The 14,344-nt window shown below is 43.5% G+C and overlaps 1 protein-coding gene across 1 annotated transcript in view; it reads right to left on the minus strand.

Annotated features, from left to right (window-relative positions):
- The window catches only part of ccdc30 (coiled-coil domain containing 30), a 135,483-nt gene that overhangs the window by 89,663 nt on the left and 31,476 nt on the right, over positions 1 to 14,344 (minus strand). The window contains exons 7-9 of the mRNA XM_078559211.1: positions 13,921 to 14,074; positions 9,086 to 9,157; positions 3,190 to 3,305 (exon numbers count right to left, since the gene is read on the minus strand). Of these exons, the coding sequence (XP_078415337.1) occupies positions 3,190 to 3,305; positions 9,086 to 9,157; positions 13,921 to 14,074 (342 nt within the window). The remainder of the gene's footprint in view (positions 1 to 3,189; positions 3,306 to 9,085; positions 9,158 to 13,920; positions 14,075 to 14,344) is intronic.

Here is a 14,344-nt window from a genome sequence, read left to right on the forward strand (position 1 = left end):
ACAACTCATCCCCCCTTTGGTGTGCACCCCCAAGTCATGTGTCTGCGTGATCTCGTCCCCAGTTATCCCCCATTCAAGCCTTTTCCCTCCAGCCCCTTTCCTTGTCTCTGTCTTGTCTCAATGGCCCCATTCAAGTCTTTGTCCTCCAGCCCCTTACACCACCCTCCCATCTTCCCACTGGTCTCATGTGATAACCCTTGGCTCTGACCCCACCTTGAGTTCCCACTGTTCTTGCCTACGGAGTCAGTGCAGCTGTGAGTGCAGTGTAATGAAAGGTAAGCAAACGTACCTCGAGGTCACGAATGAAGTGGTGCTCGTCAGTGCCACGGTCGTGATTCACACAGGTCTAATTAGCTGTTATCAATTCTGTGTGTATTCTGATAGAGTGCCTTGAGTTTTGTCTTTTTATTATTTTTTCAACATCTAGCCTCATCTCCTGGTGCATGAACTCTTAAGTTTGTACACTCTGTTCCTCCCTGCCACACAAATTATCAATTCCCTGATTGCTACCTTGTTCTCTTGCCTTGTTCTCTCTCTTTACTTTACCACACCTTCCCTCATTTGATCCCTCAACTCCACTATTTAGTTTAAAGCCCTCTCTACTGCCCTAGTTATGCAACTCACCAGAACATTGGTCCCAGGTGAAGACCATCCTAACGGTACAGCTCCCACTCTATCCAGTGTTGGTGCCAGTGCCCCATGAATCAAAACCAATTTCTCCCACGCCAATCTTTGAGCCACGTATTTAACTCTCTAATCTTATTTAATCCACTTGAATTTGCTCGCAGCTCAGGTAATACTCCAGAGATTATTACCATTGAAGTTGTTAATTTAGTCTCTAAGCAGAGCCTCTTTCCTTGTCCTTTCTATGCCGTTGGTACCTACGTTGACCACAACAGCTGAATCCTCCCCATCCCACTGGAAGTTCTTCTCCAGCCCAGAGCAGATGACCTGAACCCTGGCACCAGGCAGGCTCTGACTTGCAGCTGCAGAGAACAGTTTCTATCTCCCTAACTATGCCGTCCCCTACTACCACGACATTTCTATTAACTCCTCTCACTTGAACAGCTTCCTGAGCCATGGTGCCATGGCCAGTTCGCTCATCCACCCTGCAACCTCCATTTTTGTCCATACAGGCTGCAAAACTGCGAACCTCTTGGACAATTGCAAGGGTTGAGGCTCCTCCACTTCTATCTTCTTGATCCCCATACCTGCCTCACTCGCAGGAACACCCTCCTGTTCCTGACCATGGACCAAATCAGACGACCCTCTCCTAAGGGGTGTGACCGCTTTCTGGAACCAAAAATCCAAGTAACTTTTCCCCTCCCTGATGTGTCGCAGTGCCTGCAGCTGGGCCTCTAGCTCAATGACTTTGAGCCTAAGTTCCTCCAGCTGCAGACTCTTACTGACACAGATGTGTTCGCCTTGGATCACACAGGTGTCCACAACTTCCACATTTTCCAGCCACCACATATCACCTGCCCTACCATCTTCAAAAGTAGTTAATTATTTATTTGTTTTACTGATTAAATTTTAATGATGTCTCTGGTCTGTGCTAACATTAGTATTTTAATAATGCTCTACTTATCCTGATTAAAATTCCCTAGTTAAGATAAATAGGAACACTTAACAGCCAACCTAATAAAATTTACCACTATTAGTAAACCTTTCTGCTACTAATAGAACCTTACAATTACTAAAATTACTCAAGTTTTGAAAGATAAATGAGAAAAATACTCACCAGCCAATCAACTACCTGTTTTCCTGTGGCATCACACTTTGATTTTTCTCAGACTGGACTGGGCTGGATAGGTCTTTTAGGTGCTGCTGCCTGCCTCTGGGTCCTCCTCTCTCCCACTCTTTTAGGTGCTGCTGTCTGTTTCTTGGTCCTCCTCTCTCCTGCCCTTTTAAGTTGAGCTGCCTGTCTCTCAGTCCTCCTCTCTTCAAGGTTAGGAAGATTTTTGCCTTCACCGTTGGGGTGGGAGATGGAGTGCAAATCACATGATTTTCACAGAACATGTCTAATTTTCCTTCCATTAAGATCAATGGAATAAAAATGAGGCTGGTTCGATCAAGAACCTGCAATTTATCTCACTGCCAGGTGATGGAGTGAAAATTTACCCTGAAGCATTCAGCAAATACAAGAGAAACTAAATTTCCCATTGCTGCCCTTTCCCAGCTCTAGCCTCCAATCTCTCTCCCCATAAATAATCATTCTCTTCTTTCCCCTTATTCTTTTGAGCTACAAAAGTACACACTCCACATACAACATTCTTCCTCCCCGCATCCTCACGACAGCAAAATGACTATCTATTACACTGTCTCCTACTCCAACATAGGCCCGGATTTTTGAGGATTCCCATAGTCTCTTATAGACTTCACGTCAACTAAATGTCAACTCATGACACCCACCCACCCCAATGACACCTCATACTCTCCAAGCCAACTCATGGTCCTTCCATGCCCATTCACCCAAAATGTACCATATACAGGACCAATGAACCTATAGTAACAATGGCATGTGTGGAACTGCTTAGAAAAAAAAGCAGCCATTCATAATTCTTGGGAAAAAACTGATGTTCTACAACCCTATAAAGGTGTTGATCAAACAAACCATTAATGTATCAATGACACAAGCTTTAAGCACTTCGCACCTCTTAATCTTATGCAAATAAATATTGTGACATTGACAAAAGAGATCACAGAAAAAAGTAACTCATTAGAATCACATATAGATGTTGATCAAGCAAGTCAACAGTTCTCTCAGGGCCCAGTCTCACAAAAGGATTACCTCTGTGAGAGTCCTGTTTATGCAATTTAGTGCTAGACAACGAGGGACCCTCCCCTGGGAGCCCTTCAGGTTTGCTTTTCAGGCTTCCTGTGGGGGTGACTGCCCTGTGGGCCATTGGTTAAATACCAACAGTGGTGGGATTATGCCCTTAAGTGGGCATTAATTATCCAGTTAAGGGCCTCAATTGGCAGCGAAGCGGGATGGCTGTCCATGTGCCTTCTGTCACAGACATAATTGGGACAGAGGCAGGGAGACAGCAGGTTCCCCACCCATCCCCTCCCATCTGATTAAATGCCCTCCCTGCCTTCAAACTTGCTTCGGGGAGGGCATTCAATTCCACCCATAGTATTCGAGTGCATTATAACAAAAGTGTGACTATCTTGCAGCAAGCTACTTACTGTTTCTAAGAGGGATTTTCGTTCTGAGTCCAATGTTCGTACACGATCGCGTAATGCCAGGATTTCTTCATCCAGTTTGCTGTTCTGTTCTTTGGCTTTATTCAGTTCCATGAAGTCTGTGAAAAAAACAAGGAGATTTGAATCTTTGTCAGTCGTCACTTCTACAGACTTTTTTTCTTCTACAGGCAATTCCTTCTTCTCTAAAATCAATTCATTCTCTTCTTCAGTCAATTCCTTCTCTTCTCCAGTCAATTCCTTCTCTTCTCCAGTCAATTCCTTCTCTTCTTCAGTCAATTCCTTCTCTTTTCCAGTCAATTCCTTCTCTTTTCCAGTCAATTCCTTCTCTTTTCCAGCCAATTCCTTCTCTTTTCCAGCCAATTCCTTCACTTTTCCAGCCAATTTCTTGTGTTTTCTACTAAACTTCTTGTGTTTTCCAGGTGCTTCCTCTTCTTTTACAGGCTGCTTCTCTTCTATTAAATCTGGATTGTCCATGATTCAGCTCGGAAGTTCACATTGCCCCAAAATATTTACATTAATCCGTCAAGGAAAAAGCAGAATATCTAGGGGCAATTTCTGGATCATCATCAGCCTGATGGTTGCCTTCAGCCATATGGCCGTGGGCCATCAACACTCAACAAGCTGCTGTTTAAACAGCCCTTGCTGCCTTCAACTAACATAGCCAACATGCAGCTGTGAGGTCATGCTTTATGATGCAAAAATGTTCTTTCTCCTTTTTTTGAAGACTGGTTACTTTCAGCTTGGGTCCTCCAAACACAGAACGGTTGAATTCAATTGTGAGCACATAAATGTTTCTGTATATATGGCTTATGAGCGCTTCCCAAATGCAGAGATCAATCATGCTAAGCCATAAGATAACTACACATACACCATGGTTTTTTATTAAAAAAAGCTGAGTGTCCTTTTACCCATATGACTTGATGATAGATAGTGAACTCCATGTGACTACATCATTGTACCGTCAACAAAACCAATGAGGTTGGCCGCACTTTAGTGACTTTTAATTTTCTTCCTGCAACAATTTGCCCTCTCATCTCTTTTCCTCTCCTGAAGGCAATGTGTATTGTTGGGCTAAAGTTTTATAAACAAGAAAGATCAGAGTCCGAAGTTGAGGACGATCAGGAGGCACAAGGAGCCAACATCAGGAGACTGGGACTCAGGGAGATCAGAGGCCAGAGGCAGATCAGATGTTGGGGTCGGCAGAGATCAGAGGCCGATCGGAGGCAAGGAGTAAGGGGAGATTGGAAGGGTTGATATTGTGGTGGGGGCATGGTGGCAGAGATTGGAGGCCTTATAAAGGAGATCTGAAGGATTGGCAGGGGATGGGGGGGGAGGCAGGGGTGGTGATGATCACAGGAGTTGGTGAAGTAGGTATGCTGGATCCAGCAACTAAGTGGAAAGGCGATCATCTGCTGGATCCAGTAGTCCTTGCCTCCTTTTACCTGCCAGGTTTCTCAAGGTTTGGAAAACTCAACTGGCCAGAGTTAAATTTAAAATAGCAGTTAAATATGAGGAACACAGTCTCATTATAATATCTCAATTGCCAGCCCACCTCCTGCAAGTGGGTTGGCAGTTTGCCACCTGCCCCACTTTTCTTAAAACTGTAATTGGGTGAGTTGGGAGTCAGGATTCAGGTTTTTACCAATTTAATGTCCTACCCAACCCAAAGCCATTCATTTTTAGGGATTAAAATTCCCCCGTGTGTTACCAAGATACTTTACAGTGGAGGAAATCAAGCCAAGCTCAATATTGCTCAGAGCCAACATTCATACATGCCTATATAAAAACAAAAAACTGCGGATGCTGGAAATCCAAAACAAAAACAGAATTACCTGGAAAAACTCAGCAGGTCTGGCAGCATCGGCGGAGAAGAAAAGAGTTGACGTTTCGAGTCCTCATGACCCTTCAACAGAACAGTTCTGTTGAAGGGTCATGAGGACTCGAAACGTCAATTCTTTTCTTCTCCGCCAATGTTGCCAGACCTGCTGAGTTTTTCCAGGTAATTCTGTTTTTGTTTCATACATGCCTATTTTCCAGCAAGAATCACTGAATACCGATCAGAAGCGGGAACTCTGATTTTTATTCCCGTTTCCAGAATGCTAAGGCATTGAGGCGAACTGCAGTGTCCTCGCTACAGGTGCAGCTGAGATCATATTTTTACATTAAAAAAAACACATCAGGAGTGATACTTTATAACATCCTACCTGGCCATCTCCTTACTGGACTGATCACAGATTAATACATTTTCACATTGGAGTCCATTGCACATTAGTAGCCAGCTCTGACTGGGTTGGAGAATGATGCCAGGAAATAGTGCATCAGCATTCCTAAACTTAGCTCAGTCGGTTGAAAACAAGACAACACAAGAGTTCTCTTTACACAATGGACAATGGTTGAGGTAAAGTGCTTTTAAATGCTTCATAAAATGAATAATTCTAGAGTCTTCAACATGTTTACACTGCTTTATGATGTAACGAAACTGAAGAGTTCTAAAAAATTATGAGGGCCATTCTGTATGCATTACGGAGCTGCATCCTGGCCAGTCACAACACATGGCAAGTAGCCTCTGTGGGGGAGTAGGAGGGTTGAAGATTTTCAGAAATATCTCTTGGTTTATGAGCACTTCCCAAATGGAGAGATTTATCACATGGAGCTAAATACCAATATATAAGGTATAAAAGGTGTAAAACATAAAATTTTACTTCGCATTTTTACAGCCTGGTAACAATTAAAGCTAGTTTGTGATGTCACTGTCATTGTAAGCTCAAGCCTTTAGAAATTAACTTTATATGAAACAGGTTTATTTTTCATAAGGCTCAAGAGGGCAGGGGACCATAGAGTGAGGCAGCAAGCTACAGCTCCAACACATTATACCACTGATGCCAGGATGTGTTACCCAAACAGTAAGTTACCAATCTTGCTATACTGTTATAGGAAGACATTCAACAGGTCGGCAACATCCTAGATAGAGGGATGGGACACAATTTTCAAATGAAGTAACATGGCATAAACAATACCTTTACAGTAAGGTCTTGCACTTTTTAAATTACAAACAACCCAAGGGTCTCCCCACCACCCTAGTCCTGAATCCAAATCTTTCTCTAGCTTCTCTCCCATCTCTTCTCTTGCCCTATCTGAACTCACCTTGGCAAGGAGACCTCTCTCAACTTTGTTCCCACTGCTGACCACCCAACTTCTCAACATGGTTTCCATGCTAGCCAGTATTGTAAATGATTCTCTCCTTCCCTTTAAAAACCACTGTCAACACCTCCTCCTCAAAAACCTGCCTTCAACCTTTCTGTCCTTGCAAACTACTATTACATCTCCAACCTCCCTTTCCTCAACAAAGGCCTTGAACATGCTGTTGCATCCCAAATCTTTTCCGCAACTCCAGGTTTGTATTTTTTCAATAAGGTCCTGCCCTTGCCACAACATTGAAACAGCCCTTATCAAGATCGCAAGTTCTATCGTCGGAGTGTGATGCTCGATCCCACCTTGCCCTTCTCAAACTCTCTGCGACATTTGACATGGTTAATCAACCACACCATCCTTTGCCAACACCTCATTTTCGGATTTAGTATCAATTTTTGCCTGATTTTATTACAGTGAAGAACTTTGGGATCTTTTTCTATGTTAAAGGCACCATACAAATTCAAATTATTATTATTATTACAAGCTTCAGGGTGGGTGGGGCTGAGGGATGCAGTGGGGATCAGGGAAGTGAACTTACATGTTCCCTGCTGCTCTGTTAGTTCGCCAACAGGGTTCTTAAACTCAGGTGGGTAACAAAATTTATGCTCCAAAAAACCCTGCTTGTAACTTGAGTGGATTACCCTGCGGGAAAGTTGCTACAGGACCGGCAAAGACCACTGAAAGACATCATTTAAGTGTCAGCTTTGCTTATCTAGTAATACTTAAAGGTTGTAAATCAACTAATCACTAAGTCAGATGGTTTTAGGTTCAAACCCACTTCCAGAATTCGGACATAATCTGTATTGACAGTTTTAGTGCAGCACTGAAGAAGTGCTTGCTGTATTATTGGAAGTTCCAACATTTGGATGAGATGTCAAAGATGAAAGTTAAATATCCCATGATACTTTTGAAAGAAGAGCAGGGAGTTTCATCCGATATCCTGGCCAATATTCATCTCTCAACTAATAACAGACAAAAAAAATTAAATCCCAGACCTTAATGCTATTTGTAGGATCCTGCTGTGTGCAAACTGCCTGCTACAAGTGTCAGCCACGGTTCAGTGAATAGCAGTCTTGCCTCTGAGTCAGAAGATTGTGGATTCAATCCTTAAAACATGAATCCATAATCCAGGCTGACACTTCAGGGCCATACTAAGGGACGATGAGGATTTAAACCAAGACCCTATCTGCCCTCTCAAATGGATGCAAAAGATCCTGTAGCACTATTTGAAGAAAAGCAGGGAATTTCTCCCTGATTTTCAATAATTATCATTCAACTAACATCACTAAAACAGATGATCTGAACTTCATCTTATTGTTCTTTATGGGAGCTTCCTGTGTGCAATTGGGTGCTGTGTTTCCTACATTACAACAGCAACTAGACTTCAAAAAGTACTTCATTGGTTGTAAAGCACTTTGCGATGTACAGAGGACATGAAAGGCAAGCTCTTTCTTCTTTCTTTCATATACCAACAGTGACTGTACTTCAAAATTTTTGTTAAGCATTTTCAGATGCTTTTAGAAACATGCTACATAAATGCAATAATGTGTTTTTGTGCCTTCTATCTGACTAGGCCCAAAGTTAAATGAATATCACACAATGTACAATCTTCTTTGATCGATCAACTACTTCTACCTCCAAAGTACTTGTAAACGCATTCCTCCTCTATAGTCCCTTTGGTTGTCTGCTCCTCACATTCAGTTTAACTACTGTGTGAAGTAGTTAAATCTAAACTCATTGTTTAAACTGTGATTGTTTCAAGCATCTTACTGGGATGCATTTTACCTACTATATCTTTGGAGTTGGCCAGCCTCTAATGTCCAATTCTGGAGTAACTCCAAGGTGTTTTATAAAGGCTTCATTTACCCTGACTACACTCCACTATGAATGAGGAGGTTGGATGGAAGAACAAGCATCTTTAAACATGACTTGTGTTTAGTTGGAAGCATTATGAGGCAAACTGAAATTTAACCTGGACTGGGCCAACATTGCAGAAGTGAATTTGTATTCTGCAACCCGTGGAAAGTGTAATGATCCTCCAAGGGCCCCAGTCAGAGCAACTTTAGAGACAGAGAAAGATGATACCAGAACCCTGGCTTTGTAACTGACCCAGTACCATGTAGTATTTGACGTGCCAGTGGCAAAGCCTTGGGCTAAGTGGCTACTTCTGCCCTGTATTGAACATAAGCTAGGGACACCTAATGTCAAATGATTGCAAAATTTAAGAGATAAGTTAATTAATGGGATAGGAATAACATAAGGTTGAAGTAAAGACTGCAATTCCATTACATTGGAAACTACTAATAACCCAAATTGAAAAGAGGAAGGCTCATTAGCATCATGTATTTAGCCACCATCTTAAAGAGGTGACACAAGTCTGACTTCTGATATCCAGTGAACAATTGAAGAATAATCATGCAGCGGGACAAATCAGTAGCAAAGGAGAAGCTAGCAACTAAGATCATTCAGATTGCTGGAGCAAAGCGAAGATGTGAGGTAGCAAGTGGCTCATAAAAAGTTTGTGGGGGTTGGGCAGGAAGGGATCAGGAATTAACCTAAATGGTTGTATGCATGGTGCTGGTGTTGCGCAAAAGCTAAATTTTAAAGCCAGCAGGTACAAAGGTTGCTAAACGTGGATAATGCCACCTTTAAAGCCCCATGAGCAGTAAATGGGAGTTACACATACCACACTCTACCAACTTAGACACCTCCTTCTTGAGTTTTTTGATCTCCTGACAAGCAGTCTGAAGAGCTGTGTCTGAATGACAGAAAACAAACAGCCAAATGTTTTAAAGTCAACACATTGTAGGCAAATTAGTAAAATTTGAACAGGGAAACAGCCCAAGAAACCTAGAGATGATAATTCTTTTTCTCTTCGCCTCTCCTTGACATGACAAGACTGATGCGAGATTCTGTCACCTCTCAACATCTCATATTTGGTGCTCATATTTTGCACCAGCCTCCGCATTCAAAGGATCATCCTCCGCCATTTCCACCAACTCCAGCATGATGCCACCACCAAACACATCTTCCCTTCAACCCCCCGGCGACATTCCGTAGGGATCGTTCCCTCCGTGACACCCTAGTCCACTCCTCCAACACCTCCTACTCCTCAACCCCCACCTACGGCACCTCCCCATGCAAACGCAAAGTAAGCAACACCTGCCCCTTCACTTCCTCTCTCCTCACTGTCCAAGGGCCCAAACACTCCTTTCAAGTGAAGCAGCATTTCACTTGCATTTCCCCCAACTTAGTCTACTGCGTTCATTGCTCCCAATGCGGTTTCCTCTACATTGGAGAGACCAAACGCAGACTGGGTGACCGCTTTGCAGAACACCTTCGGTCTGTCCGCAAGCATGACCCAGACCTCCCTGTCGCCATTTTAACACTCCACCCTGCTCTCTTGCCCACATGTCTGTCCTTGGCTTGCTGCATTGTTCCAGTGAAGCTCAACGCAAACTGGAGGAACAGCACCTCATCTTCCGACTAGGCACTTTACAGCCTACCGGACTGAATATTGAGTTCAACAACTTTAGATCTTGAACTCCCTCCTCCATCCCCACCCCCTATCAATTTCTTCCCCCTCCCTTTTGTCTTTTCCAATAATTTATATAGATTTTTCTTTTCCCACCTATTTCCATTATTTTTAAATGTATTCCACACATTGTTTATATTTCACCCCACCCCCACTAGAGTACCTTGCTTGTCCTGCTCTCCATTCTTAATTAGCACATTCTTTTAGATAATATCACCACCTTCAACACCTCTTTGTTCCTTTTGTCTGTGACATCTTTTGGTTATCTGCTCCTATCACTGCTTGATTGTCCCAACAACGCCCCACACCTTCTCCACCGCCCCCCCCCCCCCCCCCCCCCCCGCCCCCCCCACCGCCAAACCAGCTTATGTTTCACCCCTTTCCTATTTCTACTTAGTTCTGTTGAAGGGTCATGAGGACTCGAAATGTCAACTTTGCTCTTCTCCGCCGATGCTGCCAGACCTGCTGAGTTTTTCCAGGTATTTCTGTTTTTGTTTTGGATTTCCAGCATCCACAGTTTTTTGTTTTTAGCTCATATTTTGCGTGTGAGCCTAGACACAATTAGATAAATTAAGCAGCCCCTGGAAAGGTGGGGGGGCACAGGGAGCATGATGCACAATTAACCTGTGCGCATAGATTGCAACGCAGGCAGCACATCCTGTGTCCATCTGCAGGGAGGCAGAATGCCCCCCAGAAACACACTCAAAAGGCAGTGGGAGCAGGTAGCCATGGAGGTCAGTGCAAGGAGTCAAGCCCTGGGAACCTGGATGCAGTGCCGCAACAAGTTTAATGACCTCACATGAGTGGTCAAGTTCAGTGAATGCATCTTCAAAGGCCATAACCCATCAACTGCACCCATTAGCCTCAGCCACTGCTCAAATCACCATACTCTCACCACTCACCAACCAACAATTTATCAATCAGGCCTCATACACTCATACATAAGACTCATATGTTTCATCTCACCTTTACACACTTAGTAATGACACAAGCCTCACATTCACTTCTCACAGGTTGCCCACTTGGCCAGCTATTCAACCAGGACCAGGAACAATGCGGCAAGTAACTCACTTCCTGATTCCCCAAAGCTTGTCCACCATCTACAAGGCACAAGGCACAAGTCAGGACTATGATGGAATATTCTCCACTTGCCTGGATGAGCACGGCTCCAACAACACTCAAGAAGCTTGACGCTATCCAGGACAAAGCAGCCCACTTGATTGGCACCACATCCACAAACATTAATTTCCTCCACCCCCAACGCAAAGTGGCAGCAGTGTGTACCATTTACAAGATGCACTGCAGGAACTCACCAAGGCTCCTTTAACAGCACCTTCCAAACACTCAACCACTATCATCTAGAAGGACAAGGGCAGCAGACACATGGGAACACCGCCACCTGGATGTTCTCCTCCAAGCCACTCACCATCCTTACTTGGAACTATATTGTCGCTCCTTCACTGTTGTTGGGTCAAAATCCTGGAACTCCCTCCCTAACCACACTGTGGGTGTACCTACACCATATGGACTGCAGTGGTTCAAGAAGGCAGCTCACCACCACCTTCTCAAGGGCAACAAGGGATGGGCAATAAATGCTGGCCTAGCCAGCGACACCCACCTCCCATGAATGAATAAATAAAAGTCAGATCAGCCAAACATATTACATGGCACTCACTGACACTTCCTTCTCTCTTATAGGAGAAGATAGTGCATATATGGACATTACTGAGAGAAGTGTGTCTGCCTGTTTTAACCCACATTGAGGAAACAGTACTGGCCAACAGATTATATAGATTGCTGAGGTGCTACTCCAGGGGAGTGGCAGAGGCTTCATGGAGCATGAACCTGCTGTCCTCTCTCAGGAAGACAGCATTTGTCCTCCCATCACTGCTACTCTGCTAGTGTCCTTTCTGGTTTGTATCAGCCAATCAGCTCTGTGCTGCTGCCCAGACCTAGATGCTGCAATCTGCCACCAGGCCTTCTAAGCCCAAAGCTGCTTGAGGTCATTCTCCAAGGCCATGTGCAGTCTCCTCCACTGAAAGTTGCAGCCTACACCAGCCATGGTGCAGCTACTGCGGTAACACTGCATAGGAACACTCTGACAGTCAAAAGCACATGGAAGACAAACACTAAGAGAATATATAAGGTGTAAGCAATATGACATGAGTTCAGTTATAAATTTAGTTTTGAATGTTTATTTTGTGTTGCCATTGATTTTTGCATTGTGGCCAAGTGGATGATGTGATAATGACAGAAAGAAGGCAAGGTATGGACTGTTGGTGAATGGGGAATTGGGGTTGAGGTTACTGGTATCGCACTCTGATGAGTTCTTCATGGACTGCCCAGGCAGAAAGGGCTGTCCAGATGCTTCCTCACTTCCTCCTCCCCAGGTTCCTGCTCATCACTCTTTGTCACATAACTGGTGACAAGGGCTATCGCCTCATGACGGTGAAGTTGTACAATATACAGCAGACCGCCACAAATCTTGACACCCACTTTTCCGAGTACTGCAGGACTCCTGCAGACAGGTCAAGGCAGTAGAAGAATGCCAGTGGTCTGTTCCATCACATTGTGTTTGGCAGCATGGCTTTCGTTGTATTCATGCTGTGGACGTGCACATGTGTTGGGCACCAGATATTAGCCAAAAGCCTTTGTCGTCCAGTAACCACCCTTTAGCTTGCCATGGTGGCTCAAATCTAGCTGGCACATGGAATTGCAGCAAAATAAAGGCATGACCAATGTACTCTTTAATTTTTCTGTTATACACGGTACATTCGTTTAAGCAGGTACGTTCTTTAAAATTCTTTAATGTGGCCGCAGGCACTTGGTAACTTAAAGGGGCTGCAGACTGCGGGAAATTTCAGACTACTGAGCAGTCGCGTGGCTTAGAGGAAACAGTGATCGTGATTGCTACCAGGATACCAGGCACTGATCTGCATTATTTGATGCCAATTGTCACACACCAGTTGGATATTGAGTGAGTGGAATCCCTTTTGGTTCCAGTGTAGGGCTGAGTTTACATGTTATGCCCTCAAGTTGATGTACATGTCAATGGCATCCTGCACCTTGGGAAAGCCTGCAATCCTAGCAAAGCCACATGCTCACTGCCTCTGCTTGACTCTAGCAAGGGAGATTGAAATATAGACACAAAGATACTCAAAGTGCTCTCTTCTCAGTTTCACAATTGGCACAGAGGTCAAATATCAATTTGCTGATTACATTTCAGACTTAGGTTTATCTTTTTATTGTCTTTTTGGAATGATCATTGATCACATCTTAAAAGCATGTGGTCAGTGTGAACAAAGCCCCTGTCAAAGCTGAAAGTTTCATCCGGTGCTTTTGCCCCTTGAATCGCTTATTGATGTGGGAAACTGACTAATATAGATTGCTTCTTTGAAATAACAAAACTGACTTTTTTTCTTTCAAAGGTTTCAGACTAATCGGCTCCTTCTTTTAAAAGGTCCCCAAAGTTGACTGATTTATGTAAACCCTTCTTTTTCTACTGTAGCTCAGGAAAATAAAAATAATTATCAATACTTTCTGGATTTTGAATGTAAGACCATTCATTTTTAAAAGGAACTGTTGCCTGATACAAATTAAACCAAGCACACACAGCACTGTTCAGGTTTGAATTATTCTCCTATCCAGCCTGTAGACGACAAACTAAATAAGTGCATCAAAATAAGCTTAGTACAGGAATTTGAACTGGTCAGTTTCTAAATTGTTTGTGTAATGTGTCTGTTTTTAAAGCAAGTAAGTCAAAACTATTAAAAGTTTGTCACACTAACATTACCGAACGGAGGAAAATAGACCCATTGGTATGACTATTGGTGGTAGAGAAAGGCTTTGGTATAACATTTCATTAGGAAAAAGTTTTTGTGATCATGAAGGAACTTTTCATTTTGCCAGATGATTTATTGATTATTCTCTCTATTGCTGTGGATGCCAATGGTGGAACAGAAAGAGCAGCAGTTTAAACCACTCACCATTGTTACAATGCAATTTTCTCTCCATGTCCAGTTCATCTGTTAGTCGACGGATCTCCTCGTGTGTCATCTGTAATCGCCGTGCTGCCTCATCCAGGTCTCTCTCTGCTCGTTCCCGTAGCTTCTTCTCGTTCTCCAGGTCCTCTTCATGAGTCTGTAGTGTTAACAAGAGCAAGATGTCAAAAATGAACAGCTGAAATGTTTAAGGAGCCAGGGACTGCTCAGACGAGGGAATCGACAGAGTGAAAGACAAGGTGCAGAGAAAACCTGAAAAACCTCGCTGAGAACCAAATATCAGTGGCAGTCTGATATCAGAGCACTGAACCTATATTTTGCAGTTTGAGCCTCTGCCATAAAGAGGCAGATCAGTTACTATTAAAACTGATTTATTTTTTTGTTAACAAACTTTATGCTCAAGCTGAGA

Source organism: Cetorhinus maximus, chromosome 15, assembly GCF_964194155.1.
Source record: "Cetorhinus maximus chromosome 15, sCetMax3.hap1.1, whole genome shotgun sequence".
Taxonomy (NCBI): Eukaryota; Metazoa; Chordata; class Chondrichthyes; order Lamniformes; family Cetorhinidae; genus Cetorhinus; species Cetorhinus maximus.